The sequence below is a fragment of the Juglans microcarpa x Juglans regia genome, chromosome 5S (genome assembly GCF_004785595.1).
Source record: "Juglans microcarpa x Juglans regia isolate MS1-56 chromosome 5S, Jm3101_v1.0, whole genome shotgun sequence".
NCBI lineage: Eukaryota > Viridiplantae > Streptophyta > Magnoliopsida > Fagales > Juglandaceae > Juglans > Juglans microcarpa x Juglans regia.
The window spans coordinates 5692817-5714234 of NC_054603.1; the positions used below are offsets into that span (position 1 = coordinate 5692817).

The following is a 21418-nucleotide window of genomic DNA, read 5'->3' on the forward strand; positions in this document are numbered from 1 at the left end:
TCCAAACACAGTCGAACTCATCTCTCTGGCATCCCCAAGCTGTTGATCAAGGCATGGTCCACGACTAGATAGCCATCAATCACCTTACAGAGAGCAGGACCCACTGTCATCCTCCTCTGTATAGCAATGAGCCTCGCCTACAGAAGAAACCTTAAACGTCCAAATCCGCCATGGCTACGAGTTTCATCTCCTTTTCTACTGCTACTACTTAGACAAAAACTTACAAACAGTTAAGTTGTTCGTCTTTAATCGTTTTCACTTTCTTTATTAGCCCTTCCCGCGCTTTTATATACTGCTTTTCCCTACATCTCCGGCTTCAATCTGATATTCATCATATAGTCAAAGATTTCTGCCCCCTTTTCAACTTGAAATCTTTAGCCATCTTTTTCATGACTTCCCTTGTCATCGAAGTTCCCTATATTCTTTACCTTATTTTCTCCAGATTTTCATGCCCCAAGTAAAAGTATACTGCTACTCTGTTTATTTTCTGCTAATTAAGATATGGATACCATGAAACCCAAATCAGCCTTAAACAGCAAGAGCAAGTTAGCACGTACTTTCCAAAAGGTTATCAACCTTCGGACCGCAACAAGAATTGCTTCTAACAATGGTATTTGCATGCTCGCGTCTCAACCCAAAGTCAAGGAGGATTTTTTCACCGATAAAAAGTCTCAGCAGTTTGACAAGAATGGCGTCGATACGAGAGACCGGCGGAGAGCAGTGCTGGAAGCTTTGGTGGCGAAGCTTTTTGCGGAGATTACTTCTATCAAAGCTGCTTATGCTGAGCTCCAAATGGCTCAGAATCCTTACAACAATGACGCCATTCAGGTCGCGGACCAGGCCGTCGTGGACGAGCTCCAAGCTATTTCCGAGCTCAAGCGCAGCTTCTTGAGAAAAGAACTCCGTCTTTCACCCCAGGTTACTCTCATGCTCGCGGAAATTCAAGAGCAGCAGGGCTTGATGAAGACCTACGAGATCACCATCAAGAAACTCGAGGCAGAGGTTGACCTCAAAGAATCCGACATCATTTCGCTCAAGAACCAGCTCGACGACTGCATTGCATTCAACAAATCATTAGAAAAGAAGCTAAATTCAAGCGGGTCTCTGTCAATGTTCGATTCTCTTCGGCTTACGAAGCTCAATGTGACTCATTTTATCCAATTTCTCCACCACACCCTAAGATCCATTCGTAGTTTCGTGAAATTAATGATTCGTGACATGGAGTCGGCACACTGGGATATTGACGCGGCTGTCAAATTCATCGAGCCCGACGCAGTTTTCACCAAACAAAGCCATCGGTTCTTCGCTTTCGAATCTTTTGTTTGCATAACTATGTTTGAGGGATTCAATTTCTCTCACTTTTCACCAAGTGATCACCCTCAACAACAGCAACAAGAGCCAGTACCTCTTGAAAAACAGCGCAATCGCCTCTTCTTCGACAAGTTCAAAAAGCTCACGAACGCTAATCCGAGGCATTTTCTTTCCCACAATCCAAACTCTTCATTTGCAATGTTCACTAGGTCCAAGTACCTCCAGCTCGTACATGCAAAGATGGAATGCTCTCTCTTCGGTAACTTGAATCAGCGAAAGCTCGTGAACTCCGGCGGTGTGCCGGACTCCGCGTTCTTTTTAGCGTTTTCCGAGATGGCGAAGCGCGTGTGGCTTCTGCATTGCCTGGCATTCTCGCTTGACGAAGAGGTAACCATATTTCAGGTAAGAAAGAAGGGTAGGTTCTCCGAGGTATACATGGAATGCGTGACCGAGGAAGCGTTGTTATTCTCCGGTGAAATCAGCAGTGGCATCGACGTCTGTGCCAGTAGCGAGCTTCGCGTGGGTTTTACGGTGGTGCCAGGGTTCAAGATTGGAGAAACCGTGATACAAAGCCAGGTTTATATGTCTCCGGCCACCGTTACTTCGGCAAGTGGCTAAATCGATGCTTGTATACTGCATGTCGAGACTCGAGATTACATTCCCGACGCGCTTTTACGCACGCTCCGGTGTCATTCGGTAAAGTTAGTCTGGCAGCGGAGTTTTAAATGCATGTTTTATGGTTGATTAGTAGCTAATGTCGTAATAGAATTGAGTTGATATTAGTAAATTTTTTTATATAATTATTGAATTTTAATAATATGAATTTTGTAATTAAGGAAAAATATTTGTATGTGTATTTTGAAGTTATAAAAAATAACTCTATATTCTATAATATTGATGTATAAATTATTATAAAATGTATTAATGTTTATTTTTTTTTATTTAAATAAGTATAATAGATTTTATGATATATTTAGCCACCAATTTGTAATTAACAATACTTTTATAATCTCTATAATGCTAGGTACAAGTGCAAATCTCACGGAGACCTTTTGTAAAATGGTGAGATTCACAATATTTACATTATTTTTTATGGTGAGGCTTTCACGGAACTTGCGTATTTGAGATTTATACAAATCATTACTCATTCTCAAATATTACTTTAGGCCAAAGCGTTCTTTCAACACAAATCAAATAATCTTGATATAAACCCAACTCTTAACTCCAAAGTCATGTAATTATTACAATATAGCCAAGATTTAAATCTTAGGAATCCTGTTAATGGAATTGCGTATGCTAGGGAAGGGATAAAAAAAAAATATATATTCTAATCACAAAAAAATTACATAAAAAAAATTATATAAATTGATGTGATTTAATGTGATTTGTCAAATTATAAAATTATTTTAATTTTAGAATAGATCTATTAAATTATATAAAATCACATTAATTTATAAAATTATTATTTTTATATAATTTATTTGTAGATGTAGTATTACTTTAATTAAAAAAAAAAATAGAGCCCTTCATTTGGGGTTGGAAATTTCCATGAAGTTCTGCGGTTGGTTTGTAGACGTGCCAGAGTAAGTAATAGCAGTCTGTCAATTTCGTTGATCGAGGAAGTGTACTAGTAGTGGGGAATTCTGAGTCTGCTTCACGGGCTGTGTCGCATTCGTGAACCAGTTTAACCTTTAACTAATGTCAAGATCCCACCTGCACAATTGCAAGAGATTCTCCTCAAGCTAAGATTTACCTGTATATCAAGTATTCATCTTAAAAAGATCTTTCACTTTAAGATTAATCAAGTAAACCTATAGAGGTGAACGGTATCTGCATGATAGATTGCCAATGAGAGAAGTAAATGAGACCATCTGGACACTTGTATTCACTTACAGTCCATGAGATTGAGAGTTAAATGCTGCAACTTAGCTGTCAGATGACAAGGGATATATAGCGCAAACCCTGAAACTACTTCGGCACTCAACAAACGGCCAGCCCCCACTGTTTGTTGTTTGTTGGTGGGCCAGTTTTCTATCTTCTCTATCCCTTCCTCTCTCAAATGTATGGTGTAGTGACACAGTTTTGACACCGAACAGAATAAAGATTATTCTATAAATTAGTTTCAACAAAATTCATAGAAAAAAAAAATAAGAGAATTGCCCAAAAAATATAGAGAAAACGTTCTTGATGTTCAATTCAATTATCAATATTCAAGTGTCACCAAATCACCACAAGCCGAACTGTAATAGCTGAAAATCGACTGTATTGGAATTTTACCAAAAAATAGCAAAATCTCACTAATCATGCCAAAATTAAATACGTAAATAAAGAAGTAATATGTCAAAAATCTGACCTAAATCGAGTTTAGAATCACTTCTAAAACCGTAAATGAAATATTACCATAAAAGGAAACAAATAACTAAAAAAGGAAATCGGAGGGGAAAACAGTAGAATTTGGCTTTGAAAATGATGCACAACGAGCATGGCTAGTGCCCACAACGTGCGCGCCGAGAAGAGTTTTCTGAATTTGGGTCATATGTGCAATTCTGATATCCGTAGATAAAGTTATGGCCAAAATACCAAAATGTACCCAAAACTATCCCAATTAAAGAAATAACACGATTTTCTGCCCTCTTTGTGCTGACCTGCCACCTCTAGGTATTTCAGCGCAATCAACGTATAGTCTGACAACTCAACATCATCTGACTCAGATCCTCTGCATCAAATTTACTAACCCATTACATTTAAAAAATGAGTTAAAAGTAGCAATAATTTTTATTTATTTTTTATATAAGTTAATGTGATAGATTTTTGCGTCTGCAATGTGGTTGGTGTTTCGATAAAGAGCATTTCTAAATAAATTTATTTAATAATAAATATTATAAGATTCATCACAATATATCCCAAAGGTCGGTTTAGTTTTTTCTTTTTTTTTTTTAGACCAAATATGCCAAAAGATGGTGAATAACAACTCTCTTTTAATTTGATTCTCATATTATTTTGTCTTTGATGTGGGCTAGGCCTACCATCTTGGGCCTAACAATCCTTAATTGACCACTTCACCCTATTTTCAGGCTCCACAGTCCACAAAGTGGTATTTGGCCCATGACCTAAACAGCCCAATTTCACTTTTATAGTCTGGATCTGCAGATTTTGACCCATCCAAAACGAGTAATATTAGATAGAGTAGTGTTATATATATACTTAAAATTTTATTTACAATTTTACTTACAAGACTCATTTTGTTAATTTTTTTTTTAAATTCAAATATATTTTAATTTTAAATTTCATAATTTTTAACATATTAATAACTGAAATACAGATAATTAAATTTTTCTTAACTACATTTAACAATTTCCTATTAGAGATAGTCATGAATCAATCATTTAAAAAAAAAAAAAAATCTACTACTAAAAGATTAATTTTTTTTACGTAGATATTAAATTTACTTAATTTTTTTTTGGAGTACGCCAACTTTCGTTTCTCATTGGCAATGAGGCAATGTTTTTTGCCCCTAAATATTGACGAAAGACGGTAAAGAAAACAAACAAAACCTATTGATTGAGAAGCTTGACATCCGGCAGACAGACGTTATGTTCAACATTAGGGAAGCCAAGCACACGATGCTTCCAATAGAGCATAGAAAACTAAATTGCAAAAATTTGCTATAGGATTTACAGATTTAATACGCCAAAAAAATTCAGTGTAACAATGGTAAAAGAAATTCACTCAAGGAGGGGGGAGAAAAAAAAATAAGTAGAAGAAGAAGAAGAAGACACCAGTGTACAGTTTCATCTAATGGGGCTTCTACTTTACCTGTTTGTGTTACCCCCCATGAACATCCTTTTTCACAACAATACAAATGAGTACTCAGTATTCAAGTGAGATGCACATGGGTGAGGAATGGTCAGTATGATAATAGCATTAGGTCTGGCTAGGCAGCCTTAGTGTGTTTGATGTAACCATTATCTAGACATTTCTTCCATTTCCAGTCAGTTCTTCATGAGTAGTTATGGTAGGTCCGTCCACCCTTCAGATGCCTTGGCTTGATACAAAAAAGAATTCTAACCCACGCGAGACCCACGCTGCTGCTGCAATTTTTACTTCACAGAAAAAAAAATCCAAGTTGTTTATCATTTCCCCCACGCCCACCAAACAAAGTTTCTCCCACCAAGTTACTTCAAACAGAGATGGCAGCCATCACCTTTAGTCATTAGGATAGTGGGTTATTCTTCACTATTGGCTTTAAAGCAGAAGACAGTGAAATTAGGAAGCCATGTATGAGGATTTCAAGGTCAACTTCCAGCCTCATCCGTTAGGGAGAATAATGTAGTCTCTGAAGGTGGTGAGTCTGACGCCTCTGCAAGAGCATCAAGCATGTTTATGACGTCTGATGTGTCATCCAAATAGTATTTAGCTTTACTTGGCTTCTGTCCAACAGTGCATGCAAAAACCGATGTATTAGAAGAGAGGACACCACTATTCATTGCATTGCCAATGATCTCAAACATGTCCTCATCCGATCGGTCATCACCGATACACAGAATAAAATCAGCCTGCTTGCCATTGTCCGCCATTGCTGACAAGATCTTTTCTGCAACCACACCTTTACTGACTCCCTAAAAGCCAAACTTTAAGTTAGATTCAAATATCATGTCTTATAAGCACTATAAGTTCCAATATTTGACCACAAAGGAGCTTTACAATCTGACAATCAGATTAACCCAATATTTGGCTACATAGAAGAGTTTTACATTTGAGCATCACACCAGTTTCGACAAGTATCAATCTCCTAATACATATTACATGTTCTTAGAATTTTAGTCTTACTGGGTCAGTTTACGATTAGATAGATTGTCTTGATAGAAGGAACAAAGTTTTCTAATCTTTAGAATCATAGGCTCTAAAATAAAACCATGGATGAGATGACATAAATCACTGAATCTTCCTGGCGGATCCCACTTCAATAATAATCTAATGTTTCATTTGCCCAATTAGCAATGAGATCCAATTGTTTTTAGCTTTTGTCCGGCATTTTTTCCTTTTTTTTATTTTTTAATCCGGAAGAACATGGTTTTCAGTGTATTCTTCCAGCAATCAGAAAATTGGGATAGGCATTGAAATACACAGCAAACTAGTAAAATTAGTTTACATAAACTTCTAGCAATTTGGTCTGTTTGAAGGTGGGGAAACCATTTCAAGCTGATCGTAAGATATGATGATTGGAACACGCATCCTTTTTTAGCAAGAAACAGGAACACATACTTCACAAGTCCAAAACAAATCAAATGAAGAGTCACGACGCCCACCTGTGGTTTTACTTCAACAATGAACTGACCGCTTTTGACAGCAACAGGTTCATTTGCCAACACACTTTCTAGATGATCTAACATCTCCTTAGCCTGGCTGGATCCAAAACCGGGGTCTGCATCCCGATGGTGCCAAACCAAGGCACTTTCCTTGTGTTCGATATAAGAACCGTCAGTGGATTCGGTATACAATTTCATAACAGGCTCAGCTATCTGTATCCACCCAGAATCGTTACTCTGTCCGCATGTTTCCCAAGCCTCTTCAGCAGGCCACCTAAAATGTCATGCAATTTAGACACAAGGCAATAAACAGGTGCTAACGTAAAAGAGAGTAGAAAAAACCATACCTCATGAAGTAACCATGTTCAGCAGCAATTCCAAGTTGCTGGCAAGGAGAAAACCACTTGCCTAAACTTTCCCTGCCTCTTCCACTGACAACAAACACAACGTTTTTAATATCACCACAGAGCATGTTTATAATTGATAAAACCTCTTGACTTGGGGTCTTGTTGATGGAAGTTTGGGGCATTACAGTGCCATCATAATCCAGGAGTATAGCCCTATTTCTGGACCTTGAATATGCAGATACAATGGCATCAATAGACAACTTTCTGAAATTAGGATCCAGTGCCACAACCCTGAAACCAAAGCTCAAACCGATTCCCCAACAGCGTCTTCTGAAATGGTCCTTACAAGTCCTTTCCATATCTTGGAAAAAGCTCCTGGACCAGTATGCCACATCATGTGTGCTAACATACCTATAATGCTTCTCATGGCGCAATTGCTTCTCGGAATCAGCCATTGAAATTGCCTCATGCATTGCCTCAGCAGTTGCTTCAATGTTCCATGGGTTTACCCGAATTGCACCACTCAGTGAAGGTGAACATCCAATGAATTCTGATACTACTAGCATGCTCTTCTTGGGCCCATTAAATTCCGAACTTGACTCTGACCCAGAAACGCCTTGCCTGCAAACAATGTACTCATAAGGTGTAAGATTCATCCCATCTCTCACAGCTGTGACCACAACACACTCAGCAATGGTGTAGTATGCTGCTCGTTCACTGACGGTAACTGGTCTATCTACAAAGACAATCGGTTCATAACCAGGTTGGCTAAAATTTTCATTAATCCTCCTGCAGCTAGTGTGTATTTCATCCTGTATTTCCTCGATATCTTTCCCTCTTCCCCTGGCAGGGTTTGCAATCTGTACCAAAACTGCCTTTCCTCGCCACTTCGGGTGCTGCATCAACATCTGTTCCATAGCCAACAATTTCAAATTGACACCTTTGAAGACGTCCATATCATCAACCCCTAGTAGCACAGTTTTACCTTCAAACTGTTGTTTTAGCTCCCCCACTCTCCACTCCTTATCTGCAAGTCCCAAAATAGATTCAATTTGCCCCATGTGAATCCCAACTGGCATGATTTTTATCCCCACAGTCCTTCCATAGTATTCCATTCCAATATAACCTCTTTTCGACTGATACTCCAAACCCAACATTCGACTACAACAAGACAGGAAATGCCGAGCATAATCAAAAGTGTGGAAGCCAATTAGATCTGAATTCAAAAGTGCCTTAAGGATCTCCTCCCTCACTGGCAGAGTCCTATATATCTCTGATGAAGGAAATGGACTGTGGAGAAAAAACCCCATTCTCAGTCTATTAAATCTCCTCCTCAAGAAGGTAGGCAGCACCATCAAATGGTAGTCATGAATCCAAACGTAGTCATCCTCTGGGTTCAGAATCTCGATCACCCTCTGTGAGAAAATCTTATTTGCTGCCACATATGCCTCCCATAGAGACCGATCAAATCGTCCACCATGACTTGCCGAGAAGGGAAGCATGTAATGAAAGAGCGGCCACAAATGCAGTTTACAAAACCCATGATAAAACTTCGACAAAATATCAGGAGGTAAAAAAGCAGGGACGCACTTGAACCTATCCAACAAAAGCTGCGAGACATCATCTTGTTCACTGGAATCCACATCCACCCTCAATGATCCTACATACAAAACCTCCATATCTTCAGGCAAGCCATCCTTGAGCTGTAATAACAAAGAGTCGTCATCCCAACTAAAACTCCACCCTTTATTATCAGGTCTACGCTTAGCTTTCACTGGGAGCTGATTAGCAACGATAATGATCCGGTCCTGAACGACAGAGGATGGAACGTCTGATGTCACACTATTGGCCTGATCATCATCAAGCTCAGAAATGACCCCCGGAACGGTCATTACACGTGGAAGACGCTTTTTTTCACGACCCATGACGGGAAAGTTTCCGGAGGCCAGATCTAAAAGATTGGTATACGATCTCGACATCATTTTTTACGGCTTCTATGGTGTAGTACACTCTCAATCCGAAAGCTTTCGCAAGATCTCAAGATTACAAACCAAACCCCCCAATTGCTTTCGTCCCGAAATGGCTATAACTGAGCACGATCTGTAATGGGCATCACATGAATAACATCGTTAAGAAGACAAAAAATCGTATTTACCGAAAAAAAGAGAGAAAAGAAAGAAAGCAGGTTCTTTATAATCGAGCATTTAAAAGGCATAAGAAAATGACATACAAATAAAGAAAAAGATCCATGTACACAATTCCTACAAACCAAAATCCGCGTACTCACAATTAAAACGATGAAATTCAAACAAAACAGTAGCAATAGAACCAAGATTAATCGCAAATCACCCGATCAAACACACACACACACAAGAAAGCACAAGTAAACGAAACTTTTTATACTTACCACACAGCTCCGAAATAAGAAAATTTCTATCCTGGCAATCTTTGCTCTTCGAGCAGCAAATAAATCTAGGGTTTCTTTTCGGTTTTTTTGTTGGGCCGTCTCTCTATGCCAAGGAGTCGCCTTCCAATCTCTCTGTCTCTCTCTTTCTCTGTACAATATACAATGCTTCTTCCTTTTGGACGAAAAAGATACATTTTTATATTTTATTTTTATATTTAGAAAAAGAAAGAGGATAAGGTCGGCCAGTCGACTACGGAGTGATGCCAACTGGCATTGAAGAGTCTTTCCCTCACGCGCCCTTACTCCCTCTTACCAAGGCATTCTCTGACATGTCGCTCCTACATCCTGCCACGTATCTAAGTTTCCAAGACGTTTGAAGGGAAACTTGTCCTTCTGCCCTGCCTCTACCTCCCCCCACCCTTGGCCCCACACGCCTACCGCATATTATATCCATCTAAATAGCACCAACACGTTCCTTCTCTCCAACTTACCAATCACCTTCTTCCACGTAACCATAAAATTAATTCAAGCTATTTCCCCACGTGCCCATCAACAAGACGTGGCACCCCATGTTTAATTTCCTTCTTTGTTTTTTAGTAAATTATATAATATTTTTTTATATATAAATAATAAAATAGTCATAGTGTATGGAAAAAAATAAATAAAATAAAAGATAATAAATTCAAAATTCTATACATAAAAAACTAAAATTATCATGAGACATTCTAAAATAACAATCCAAACTTTTATAAGAACGACAGAAACGCAATTCACCGCTTTTATTTATTTATATTTTTTTTTACAGAGGATGCTTGAGATAATGTAACTTAGATTTTTTATATAAATTATTTTATTTTTAAATCAAGTACATTATTTAAATAATAAGATTTAATTTATAAGATTTAAAATTTAAAATTTATCTTAAAAATAAAATTATATCATATAAATATTTTATTAAATATGTTTTATGTGTGTACCAACGAACTTTTCATTCTATAATTTGTTTATATATTTTTTATAGTTTGAATAAAAATAGATATAATATAGACCTAAGGCTATTTATAAGCAACATTTAATACGCGGGTTGGGTTCCTCCGGAATAATCAGTAATGACATTTATAGCGTATAAATTGAATTAAACAGAAGTAGAGTTGGAGTTAGAACTTATATGGCATGCACGCGTTTTTTCTCTTACTCTATTAATACATGATATAGGCACGTGTACTATATTTTCACCGAATTTATCTTGAAGGGGACCGTGTTGGTGAGCCCTTCGTGAGGACGCATTAATTAATTAATTAATTAATTGATGTGGCAACTATATTAGGAAGAATTATCAAAATTATATAATGTTTGTTTGGTGGTTGTATGCTCTATTTGTCATCCAAACTCATGCATGCTTTGTTCCTTAAGAATCTAAACCCCATCTTTTAGTCCAACCTCATTCTAAGTAAAACGCACATAGTACTTCTGTTTTAATATACTAAACACATGTTAGAAGTTTTGTTTCAATTATTTTAATTTCACAAGTTTAACATCCATAAAATTATATCCTCGTCCATGGAAGGGAAGGTCCAGTACCTGCACTTACGAGTGGCAATATATGATACGAATTATGAATTCGATACGAACATGATACGAAATAAGCAAGTTTCAGTTTGGTTTAAATGAGTTTGAGTCAAAACAAATTGATCCGATAAGATACAATTAATAAACGAATCAATTGTGGACCAATCCACAATCAACATGTATAACATGACAAATACATTCTATTTTCAGATTTTATAAATTCTTAATCTTATATCCATGTCTCTTTTTGTTGTTGAGAAAATGTAATATTAATATTAGTATTTGACTATTTAATATCACAAACTATTAAACATTTTTTGTTAATATGTAATTTTATTTTAATAAATTATTAGTTTGAATATTGATAATAAAATAGTTTATCACGAATCCAATTATAATTGTGAATGATTTATAATGTTATCATTATATTATGTATAAAATTACTTTAATTTAGTTAAAAAATAAATATATTGGTCAATTTAACCCATTTATATGAAATGAGTTGAAGTGGGTTAAATAGTTTAAATAGGTTGAAACGAGTTAAATGAGTCGTGTTCAGGTTAACCAATAAAAGCTAATTATTAAATAAGTTAAACAGGTCATGTCGTATCACCTATTATTTATATGTATCGTATTAGGACTTTAGAGTATAATCTTTCAAGTAAACAGGTTTGCTTCACATTGACAAATTGGGTCTGCCTTATTTGAGGGTCTCCTAAGACTTGTGCTTGGTAAGTTTTATTTTGGTTTGATTAATCTCATTTTTCTTGTTTTGCTTTTCCTTGTAGGTTACCATAGGTTGTTTATTTTTAGGTTATTTGTCTTTCTTTTGGAAATGTATTTGGATGATTTGGTTATAAAGGTTTTTTAATGTCTGGGTTTTGATTTTAATTATATGTATCTCCCAGGAGTCGGATTGTAACCACGGTTTTCCTCCATCACAAGTGAGGGTAATCAATAAAATTGGAGTACTATCATCTTCTTAAAAAAAAAAAAAGTCATGTTCAAATTGGCATATATAGTGATCGAATATTTATGATTTGACTTGACACAAACACAAACCACAAAGACAAACTAGCTACCACCCCTACCTCCACTTGTCATGGTGGCTTGTGACGACTTCACGGAGGGAAATGGATTATGTTTGTCGAAGCGATTGCAAGAGAGAAAAATGATGCACTTAAATCGATCCATTAAAGTAGCTCGATCGTGGCCGCCCTATAAAAGAATAAGGGAGTACTTAATTTTTGCGTAAGATGGTCATGCACCACCTAAAGATAACCATGGTAGATATATATAAGGACATAAAGTCGTATTGTCTGCAGGTGGAAACATATGATGGTAAAGGATTTTTTAAGTCCGTGATTTATTAATTAATTCATATATAACCACAGACTGGTCAAAACCACGTGCATGGCATGCTGTCCTATAAGATATATAAAACCGACCTTTTTATCTAGATATTCCAGTAATAAAGCAAGCTTACTTTGGCTAATTACCACCATCAGTACTAAATTTTTTCCCTCGATTTTAATAAATAAAATTAAGCAAGCATCCTCCGGCTCCCATATATAATTCCTGGATATATTAATTATGTGGATTCCCGCTGCTGCTTGGAGTTGGAATTTTGTACTTTTCATTTAAGACTACTTGTAAAAAAGCAGGATCTTATTACTGGTTACGACCCCCAAACTCCATGAGATGAAGATCGATGGATTCATCCTCTTATAAATTATATATTCTGAATCCCTCTTATAAATTATATATTCAAGGTTTACGCTTGGCCAAAGACCAATGTGTTAATGTCGTATTTTGTATGTTTTTGGATCAAATTTGGATCTTTAAAATTAGGCCAGCAAAAACGAAGAAGAAAGAAGTTAGAAAAGGGCGGTCTTGAGGTCGGAAAGTCTCCGATACTAAAGTCAGTAGAGTATTTTAAAAGTTTATAAATAATGAGAGTCTAGAGCCACTTTCTCGTACCTGGAAACTACTATTTATACCAGGAGTCTGGGAAACAAATCGTGTCAGTCCCGTGGAGCCTATGTTATTTTTATTGTCCCTTTTGTCAGAGTCTTTTAAATGTGACGTGCCTCTGTGACGGCTCCATTAATGCAGCATGACTTTCTAATTGTTTTATTTTACAGGCTTTGTTAGCTATTCGTCGATGTTTCCTTATTAGAAAATCAAAAGTTCTTCGTTTTTTTCTATTCTGTCTTGTATGAGTCTCCATAAGCGAGATGCAATCGAGCGGCATCAGGCCTATCCATCCCATCAATCATCGTTGATTACTTTTCCTTACAGATGAGTTGCATCGTGAGCAAGTTTAGGCCTTGAGGCCGAAATTCATTACTCTCGACCGTGCACCTAGTAAGCTTATGAGTGGGAAAGAAATCCGCTTGCACAATGATACAGATCAAGTTGGTAAAACATTTACATTGTGGCAATATCACGCTAATTACATGTACCTATCTTTCTTTACGAGCTGACAACTAATTTATACTGGTTATGTTCCAGCTTGTTCTCGATCTCAAGATTATGAATTACAACTACACCCATCATATATAATTCTTCGATGTAATTAGACTACCAAAACTGAGGTATGTCCTTCTCCACGTACGTTGGATGACTAATCTCCACGTACGTTGGATGACTAACCTTGCGACCAGATCAGAGCATGCATGCAGAAGGCCAGAGATCAGATGCAGGCCGGCAATATTAAAAAAAAAAAAAATTTATTCAAGCTATTTGATGAGGTAGTCTGTCGACGATCATGATGATCAGTACTACTACTGCTAGCTATATTTGTACGATGAGAAAAAACATCAATTAATTTTCAACAAGTTCGATCCCATGTTTTGTGTCGCACATGAACTCACTATATAATATTTAAATTTATTATTTACAGAAATGCTTTGAATTCCGAATTAAAGTATCCCGAATGAGAATTTTTTTTAGTGATTAATTTTTTAATAATATTGTGAATTTTTTATTTTTTTTTAAAAATATTTATGATAATTAAAAAATACATAAAAAAAAATAAAAAAATAAAATACAATATTCGGTAAACTCATTCGAGCCACTACAAGGCTCACTTACTTATACCTATATTTCTTTATGAAACTGACATTTGATTACTGGCGCTGTTTTTGTTCTTAATTTGTTCCTTCATCAGTTATGAATATTACTGCACCGCCCTGCATCATCATTGTTTTTCTCTGTACCTTGTAAATATGTCATATATATATATATATATATATATATACGTTTTATTATTCGCTTCTTCAAGTTCCAATTACGTACCAGGGAGCAACAGGAGAGATGAGGCAATTCAAAAGCTTTGTTCAGGTTATTGAATGAGGCTAGCTGTCGATGATCAGCAATTACATTTGTAATAAAAATAGAATGGCCCATGCAGGTCTCGAACCTGCGACCTTCGCGTTATTAGCACGACGCTCTAACCAACTGAGCTAATAGGCCAGTTAGGTGAACTGTAGTTTTATACCAAAATATAAGTTTAATTTTAATTAATTTCTTCATTAACCAAATGATCCTGGCCAGGAAAACCTCCAGTACTCTTGCCGATCGAGCTCATATTTCCTTGAGCCAACCTGGGATCTTCGCATGCTAATTAACATGCCTGCCAAGCCAAAGTACTCAAGGTGATGCTCATGAATGGGTTTCCTCATCTATATCTAGCTACTCATGTCTACGATAAGTTCATCCCATGGCGCACAAGCCTGGGTTCAACTTGAGACCAACACTTTTTTTTTTTAACGAAACCTTTCATCTTAAAAGTTTTTACAGCAAAATATATTAACGTTTTTGAGACAAAAAATCTCTTAAAAGAACTAAACATGCATATATGTTATAGTGCAATTCCAACATGTTGTATTAATGAATGCGGTTGATCTAGAGCAGATCAACCTGCACATGATTATCAGAAAGTAATACAAACATGATTATAGGGATCAAACTAGTAGCCTAAAAGTTAACTTTCAGATAAAGCCGAAAGTCAAGCTAATAGATAAGGTTAAGAATAGATCATAAGGATCGAAACACACTAAGCTGTATTTGATTCCTTGACCGAACTGAACTCAGCTGAATTCGGTTTTAGATTTAGACATTTTCTAACATCCAAACACTCAACTCTCAAATTACCAAACTCATCTCAACTCAAACCTCTTTATATGTGGAACCCACAACTTTTTTCAACTCAACACCTCTTTACACCTGAGACTTATAATTTTTTTCAACTTTCTATAAATACATTTAAACTCATCTTAAAGTTCAAACACATCTAGACTCATTTTAGGTGGGTCCCACATAACTCATTTCACCATCTTAACTCACTACTATTCATAGAAAACTCAACTCAGCTCAATATCCAAACGCAGCCTAGACTCTTAAAAGGAAAGACCATGAAACTCCTAAAAAGAAAGAGACTCAGACTCCTAAAATGAAAAGGTTTCACAAGACAAGTTGGATCAATCATTATAAGGAAATAGACCTCTATATAAGGTAGATCTCTCCACACAAAATTTCTCTACAGAAACTCTCTACGTCCAAACTCCACCACACATAATGACTCTAAATGATTTTTCCTAAATTCTTAATTCATTGTATTGTGAGGTATGTGATATTATGAAAGATTGTAAAATCACTCATTATAAGAAATTTTGCCCTCCAAATAACGTATGTATTATATCAAATCATATAAATCTTGTATCACAATTTATTTATTTTTATTTATTTATTTATTATTACCCAAATAACCATCGGCATCCTTAATTGGGACCCGTCGTGCATGGATGACAGAATTAAATTTGGTTGTACGTTTATCGAATAGAAGCAAAAAACCCCATCATACCTCAGAGAAACGCGGTTTGGTTGGTGTGCATTCAAACAGTTTTGACACGATCTTGCAAGTAAAACGGCGATCTTGCCTAGAGAAATGAGAGTAAAACGTGCATGCCACGATTACGAATAAAATAGTAATATATTCCCTGATTTGATAGACACGCTTTGACTAAAATTTTCAAATCACAACCTTTTTGAGCTTTCCTAAAGTTAGGCTTAACATTGCATTGTCAAGGTCATGAAAATCCCAATCGTGGAGATAGCTTCATGTCAAAGTCAAAGATAATGGTGGGAATATTCATATGAACAAGCAGGCGTATAAAAAAAATCATACCTGAAAATATTATGGGAGAACACTAATATTGAATTATACATTTACATATTTATATAATATAATCTTAAATTAGACTGCATTGGATTATACATATTCAAAAATTTATATAATTATAAACAATATTTTTATAAATTTGAAGATGTACTATTCACTTTCCAAATCTTATTTTACTATTTTTTTTCTCTCCTCCCCCTTTCTCTCTCTCGACACCAACGGAAACAAACTCTCTCTCAAAACATTTCTTTCTCTTTGCTCTCTCTCGACACCAATGGATATAAATCCGAAAGAAAAAATAATTTTAAGAAAAAAAAAATAATTATTTAGCTCAAAGATACATATATAATCTAATGTGTGATTTTTTCTTGGTATGCAAAATTAAATTTTAAAAGATGTAGTTTTACATATGCATATAGAGAAACTAATATTAGTGCTTTGAGCAGCAAAAAGAACGAGTCGCAAAAACTCGTCTATAAAAGTGAATCCTATAATTTTTATTACTATATATCTATATATATATATATTTTTTTTGTTTAATTAGATAACCTAATGAATATTTTAAGCGTCTGATAATAGTAATTTCAGACGAATTCATATTCAAATCTGAAATTAATATAGAGACAATCCAAGTACCACCATTCATAGTGATATTTCGCAGTAGTCATTATATTCTTTTGGGTACCAATTTGAAAAGAATGATTCGAAAAATCCAAGCAGTGTATTGCGCTGAAACAAGCCCTTTGGAGTGCGGATTTGTGGGTGGAAAAGAGACGCCCGAAAAGTAGGTAGGCAATATTATATATGAGCCATATTCAATGTTAAGAGGCCTTAGTTGACAAGTACAATCACTTTTCGTTCACCTAACCAATGATGCACATGATTGACAATGTGATCGCCGACTAATTCCCACATCTCCCTGCATCATCATCATCATCGATGATCTTCTCTTCCACTTTCCAGGGTTTCATCATTTCCTCAACCCTAATCAGTCAGAACTACTTATAATACGCAAATCAATCATATCAGCTCGGCCACGACTCTAGCTAGCTTCCCAGAATCCTTCAGACTTGTCATAATCCAAGCGAGAGTGCTTTTTTTATTTTGGCACTATTAGTAGCCAATCTTGAAAGTTAAAAGCACAGTGAAACGACCACATGATGTTCATTAGATTATAAGTACAAAATTATTTTTGGTTAATGGCGGTACGATTGCACTTACGCCATTTATATATATGCAGTTGTAATCCAATCGAGTTAAATTAATTATTGAAATATTTAAATTTTATTTATATAATTTTTATCCGATCGAATTCAACTGATCAATTCCGTCAAGATTCATGTAATTATATATATGATTGGTTCGAGTATTTTTTTTAAAATTATTTTTGAAGGAATTCGGACTTATTCACCAAAATCTCATAACTAATAATTAAATAATCATGTTAAGATTATATCGTCCAAAAGTTTCTTGATCTGATCATTACTATCGTTGAACTGGAAGATGAACTAAAAACGGTACGTACGTGGGCCATCTCCAATATGTAGTTCATGATCATGTCGTGCTCTTTTCAGTGCTTACCTAGAAATTGTGCATTCTCCAGAAGCAAGCTGCGTGCATGCGTGATCTAGCAGATCAAAGCTTTTCCTGCCAGTATATATAAAACCCATCACCATACCTTGCATTCAGGTCCTCATTCCCAAAGGCCAATATATCCATAATATAAATATATATATATATATATATATATATATATATATATATATATATATATACCATAAAGATGGCCAAATACTTCATCAATCGCAAGCCATCTTTGATCCTAACGCTCGCAATTTTGGTCATATTAAGTATGTCAGCCAGAATATCAGCAACTACAGGCACCAACCTGCAGCCATCGGAAAGATCAGAGAGTGAAGGCGCAAGAGCAGCTCGTAAATGGCAGACGCTAGAATTGCATGAACAGGTTGTTTCTCATGTCCTTGGCAGGCGTCGTGCTCGTGTCCCGCCCTCGGGTCCAAGCCATAGGGGCCACCAAGCTCCTCTTTCCACCAGGCATCTCTTCTAATAATAGCCAACAAACTTTTCCAGCATTACTTTCGATCCATGATCTCATGTGTCAATCCCTAGACTTGGCTTAATCAACCATTTTATGAGTAGTTTTTGCTTTTTGGAAAGGGAAAGGAAAAAAAAATTGTCAATGTTATATAACCTAAGCTTTGTTCTTGTTTTTATACATTGAAAGAGTGAGACATATTGCCAAAGAGGACAATGATCCTTTTTGTTTAGCATTACATTCCTCAGTAGTGATTAGTAGAACTTAGGGGGATCTTTTCCACTATGAAAATTCAGCAGTGATGGTGGGATGGTGGAAAGGGGCAAGTTTTCAAATTGATTATTGGAAGCAGCCCATTGCGCTATTTCGTGCGCACATCGATTTTGAGATCGATGAATTTTTCTTACAAACCAGTCTTCAAATGATTGAAGTAGGTATCTTGTATCTGATGAAATACCTTGAATTTCCCAATCAGATTTGGAGTGGTGGTTTGATATTGCATCAATCACCTGTTGGGAGTCCCCTTCAATTTGTAGCTTGTTCATGTTCCTATGAAGCGCCTCTTGGATGCCTTCTAACGCTGTTGTTGCTTCTCCCACATTTGGATTGGTATTGTTGATGAAGCTTGTGGTTACAAAAATAGGGGTGCCATCACTTAATCTGCAAATGGATGTTGTGGTGCTTCCGTTTGTTCTAATTGCCACATCAAATTGCAGTAGGTTGAAGCCTTCCTTGATTGTGAGATCTCTAACTATGAGATGATCTAACTTTTAAGCCCAAGCAATGTTGTGATCCAAGAGGAGGGAGGCTACAGTTGAGACATGCAAACTCGGGGATGGTTTGATGGCATTGCGGATGACCTTGTTTCTAAGGAGCCAAATGTTGTCCATAGCTAAAGAAGTAAAGAGTTGGAACCTTTGGGATTCTTCTTCAGGGATTGAGAGAGAGGTGGATGGATTTATGATGTTGTTAATCCAGACTGTGATAAGAAACTCATTGAATTTTGAGATGTCAATGGGCCAACTTGAGTGCCTCCATAGAATTCTGGCAAAGGGGCAATTGAAGAACGAATGGTGGGGTGCTTCCTCTTGTGATTCACAAAGGGGGCAAAGTGTTTGATCTGAATTGAGGTTGGTGACTGTTTTCGAAAGTGATTTTGTGGGAATGATGTTATGAGCAATTTTCTAGATTAAGAGCTTGAGGCAGTCTTGGATTTTGAGTTTCCAATAGTTTTTTCCAAGAGATGTCCAGGACCATTGAATGAGAGGTGTTTGCCAAAGATGTATAACAAGACTTCACATAGAAATTTCTAGAATAATGATGGGTGCATTTTATTTTATCCTTCACTTGGGAAAAGTTTTGTCTTAATAGAGGAATTTTGAGAATTTCATGGACAGATTCTGGTGTGAAAAGAGTGTGGAGAAGGAGAATGTTCCATCTCCTTAGTTCCTCAAGGGTAAGCTCAACAACTTTGAGATTCAGGTCAATAATGTGATTTTCTAGGTTTGGTTCAGGGATATGAGTAAGAATTGTTGGGATCCAAGGGTCTAACCAAACATGGGTTGAGGTCCCACTGTTTATATGGAAACAAGTGCTCTTTTTGAAAAATGTTCTATGTTTTAAGAGGCTTTTCCAGAAGTAGGAGTTAGAAGGTTTTTGATGAGTCTCGAAAAGGCTGGAATTTTTCAGATATTCTCTTGTTAAGAAATCTTTCCAGAGGTTGTGTGAATCATTGATGAGAGACCAAAGGAATTTCATGTTAAGAGCATTGTTAAAAAGTTGGCAGCTTTTGAGACTGAGACCTCCAAAAGACTTTGGGGTACAGATTGATTTCCAGGATTTTGGGGTGAAGCCTTTTATTGATTTCTGATCCAAACCCCACCAGAATTTTCTGAGCATGCTATCAATGTGAGTGGCAACGGTTTTTGGCATTCTGAGGGTAGTCATAGTGTATGAAGGGATTAAAGCTACAACATATCTGATGAGGGTTGTTCTGCTAGCTTGGGATAAGACTTTTGTTTTCTAACCCTGGAGTTTATTCTCGATTTTTTCAATGGTTTCCTTGAAGATTTTTTTTTTTTTTTTTTTTAAGGACCCAATGAAGAGTGGAAGGCCTAAGTATCTGAGTTTTGAGGGGCAAGTCTTGTAATCCAGAAAGTTTTTTGCTTCCCTTTTGGAGCAAATTGGAGTGTTACTGCTAAAATGGATAGTGGACTTGTTGTGATTGATCTTTTGACCAGACCAAGAGGTGTATGCATCTATACAGTGAGCAAAAGCAGCAGCTGTGGAATGAGTCACTTTCCCAAATAAAATTAGGTCATCTGCAAAAAGAAGGCGAGTGATAGAAGGACCTCCTCTTGATATTTTGATGCCTTCTAGGTGGTTTAGATTTTCTTCTCTAAAGATGAGTCGGGAGATGACCTCACTTCCCAGAATGAAAAGGAAATGGGAGAGTGGGTCTCATTGTCTGAGTCCTCTTTAATGGTTGAAAGTGGCCTGAAGGTGAGTCATTTATGAGAATGGTATATGAGACCGTAGACAAGCATTCTTTTATCCAACCAATCAATTTTTGGCTAAAGTCTTGAATTTCAAAGATTTTAAGAATGAAAGACCACTCCATATAGTCAAAAGTTTTCTCCATATCAATCTTAATGGGCATAAGACCAGTGCTTTTTTTCTTCTTGAGAAAGTGAAACACCTCTTGGGCCAAGATAGTATTATCTTGTATAAGGCGGCCTGGGACGAAAACTATTTGATTTGGGGAAATGATTGATGGAAGAATTGCTCTGAGTCTGTTTGCTAGAATTTTTGCAATGACTTTGTAACAGACATTTACCATACTGATAGGACGGAAGTGATGAACTTGATTTGGAGAGTTTACTTTTGGAATAAGGGCAATGTTCGCGTGATTTATTACCTTGAGTAGCTTCTCATGGGTAAATAAGTTGATGATGGAAGCTATGAGGTCAGATATAACCACTTCCAGTATGCCTTATAGAAGAAACCAGTGAAACCATCTGGTCCTGGAGCTTTTGAGGAGGGAGTTTGTTTCAAAGTGTTCAGGATTTCTTCCTTTGATGGGATTTTGCAAAGAGACTCATTTTCAGCTACAAATATTTTTTCAGGGAAAAAATTTTCAAGATCCTCTGAGAGTTCTGGGCTCGAAGTAGTGAAGATATTTTTAAAGTGTTCTTGAAACTTTGATGAGATCACCTGGGGGTCAGAAGTCCATGT

The 21418-nt window shown here is 36.4% G+C and overlaps 2 protein-coding genes and 1 non-coding gene across 3 annotated transcripts; 1 reads left to right on the forward strand and 2 right to left on the reverse strand.

Annotated features, from left to right (window-relative positions):
- Positions 1-2169, forward strand: LOC121268625 (protein GRAVITROPIC IN THE LIGHT 1). Its single transcript, XM_041172956.1, has one exon. The coding sequence runs from the start codon at positions 502-504 to the stop codon at positions 1927-1929; it is 1428 nt and encodes a 475-aa protein (XP_041028890.1). The 5' UTR covers positions 1-501; the 3' UTR covers positions 1930-2169.
- A 2794-nt stretch (positions 2170-4963) lies between these two features.
- LOC121267686 (probable alpha,alpha-trehalose-phosphate synthase [UDP-forming] 7) lies at positions 4964-9544 on the reverse strand. Its single transcript, XM_041171681.1, has 4 exons — positions 9375-9544; positions 6968-9067; positions 6621-6894; positions 4964-5930 (listed from the first exon to the last, which is right to left on the reverse strand). Exons 2-4 carry the CDS (start codon positions 8947-8949, stop codon positions 5607-5609), a joined length of 2580 nt encoding a protein of 859 aa, XP_041027615.1. The 5' UTR covers positions 8950-9067; positions 9375-9544; the 3' UTR covers positions 4964-5606.
- Positions 9545-14346: 4802 nt separating this feature from the next.
- On the reverse strand, positions 14347-14420 carry TRNAI-AAU. Its single transcript has one exon. It is a non-coding gene; the product is annotated as a tRNA-Ile (tRNA).
- Between the last annotated feature and the right edge of the window lie 6998 nt (positions 14421-21418).

Coding starts and splice junctions, on each gene's coding strand:
- LOC121268625 (XM_041172956.1), top strand. CDS start 502: ATGGATACCATGAAACCCAAATCAGCCTTAAACAGCAAGAGCAAGTTA.
- LOC121267686 (XM_041171681.1), bottom strand. CDS start 8,949: ATGATGTCGAGATCGTATACCAATCTTTTAGATCTGGCCTCCGGAAAC. Junction 6,895..6,967: donor GAACATGGTTACTTCATGAG/GTATGGTTTTTT, acceptor ATGACATTTTAG/GTGGCCTGCTGAAGAGGCTT. Junction 5,931..6,620: donor TTGTTGAAGTAAAACCACAG/GTGGGCGTCGTG, acceptor TTTGGCTTTTAG/GGAGTCAGTAAAGGTGTGGT.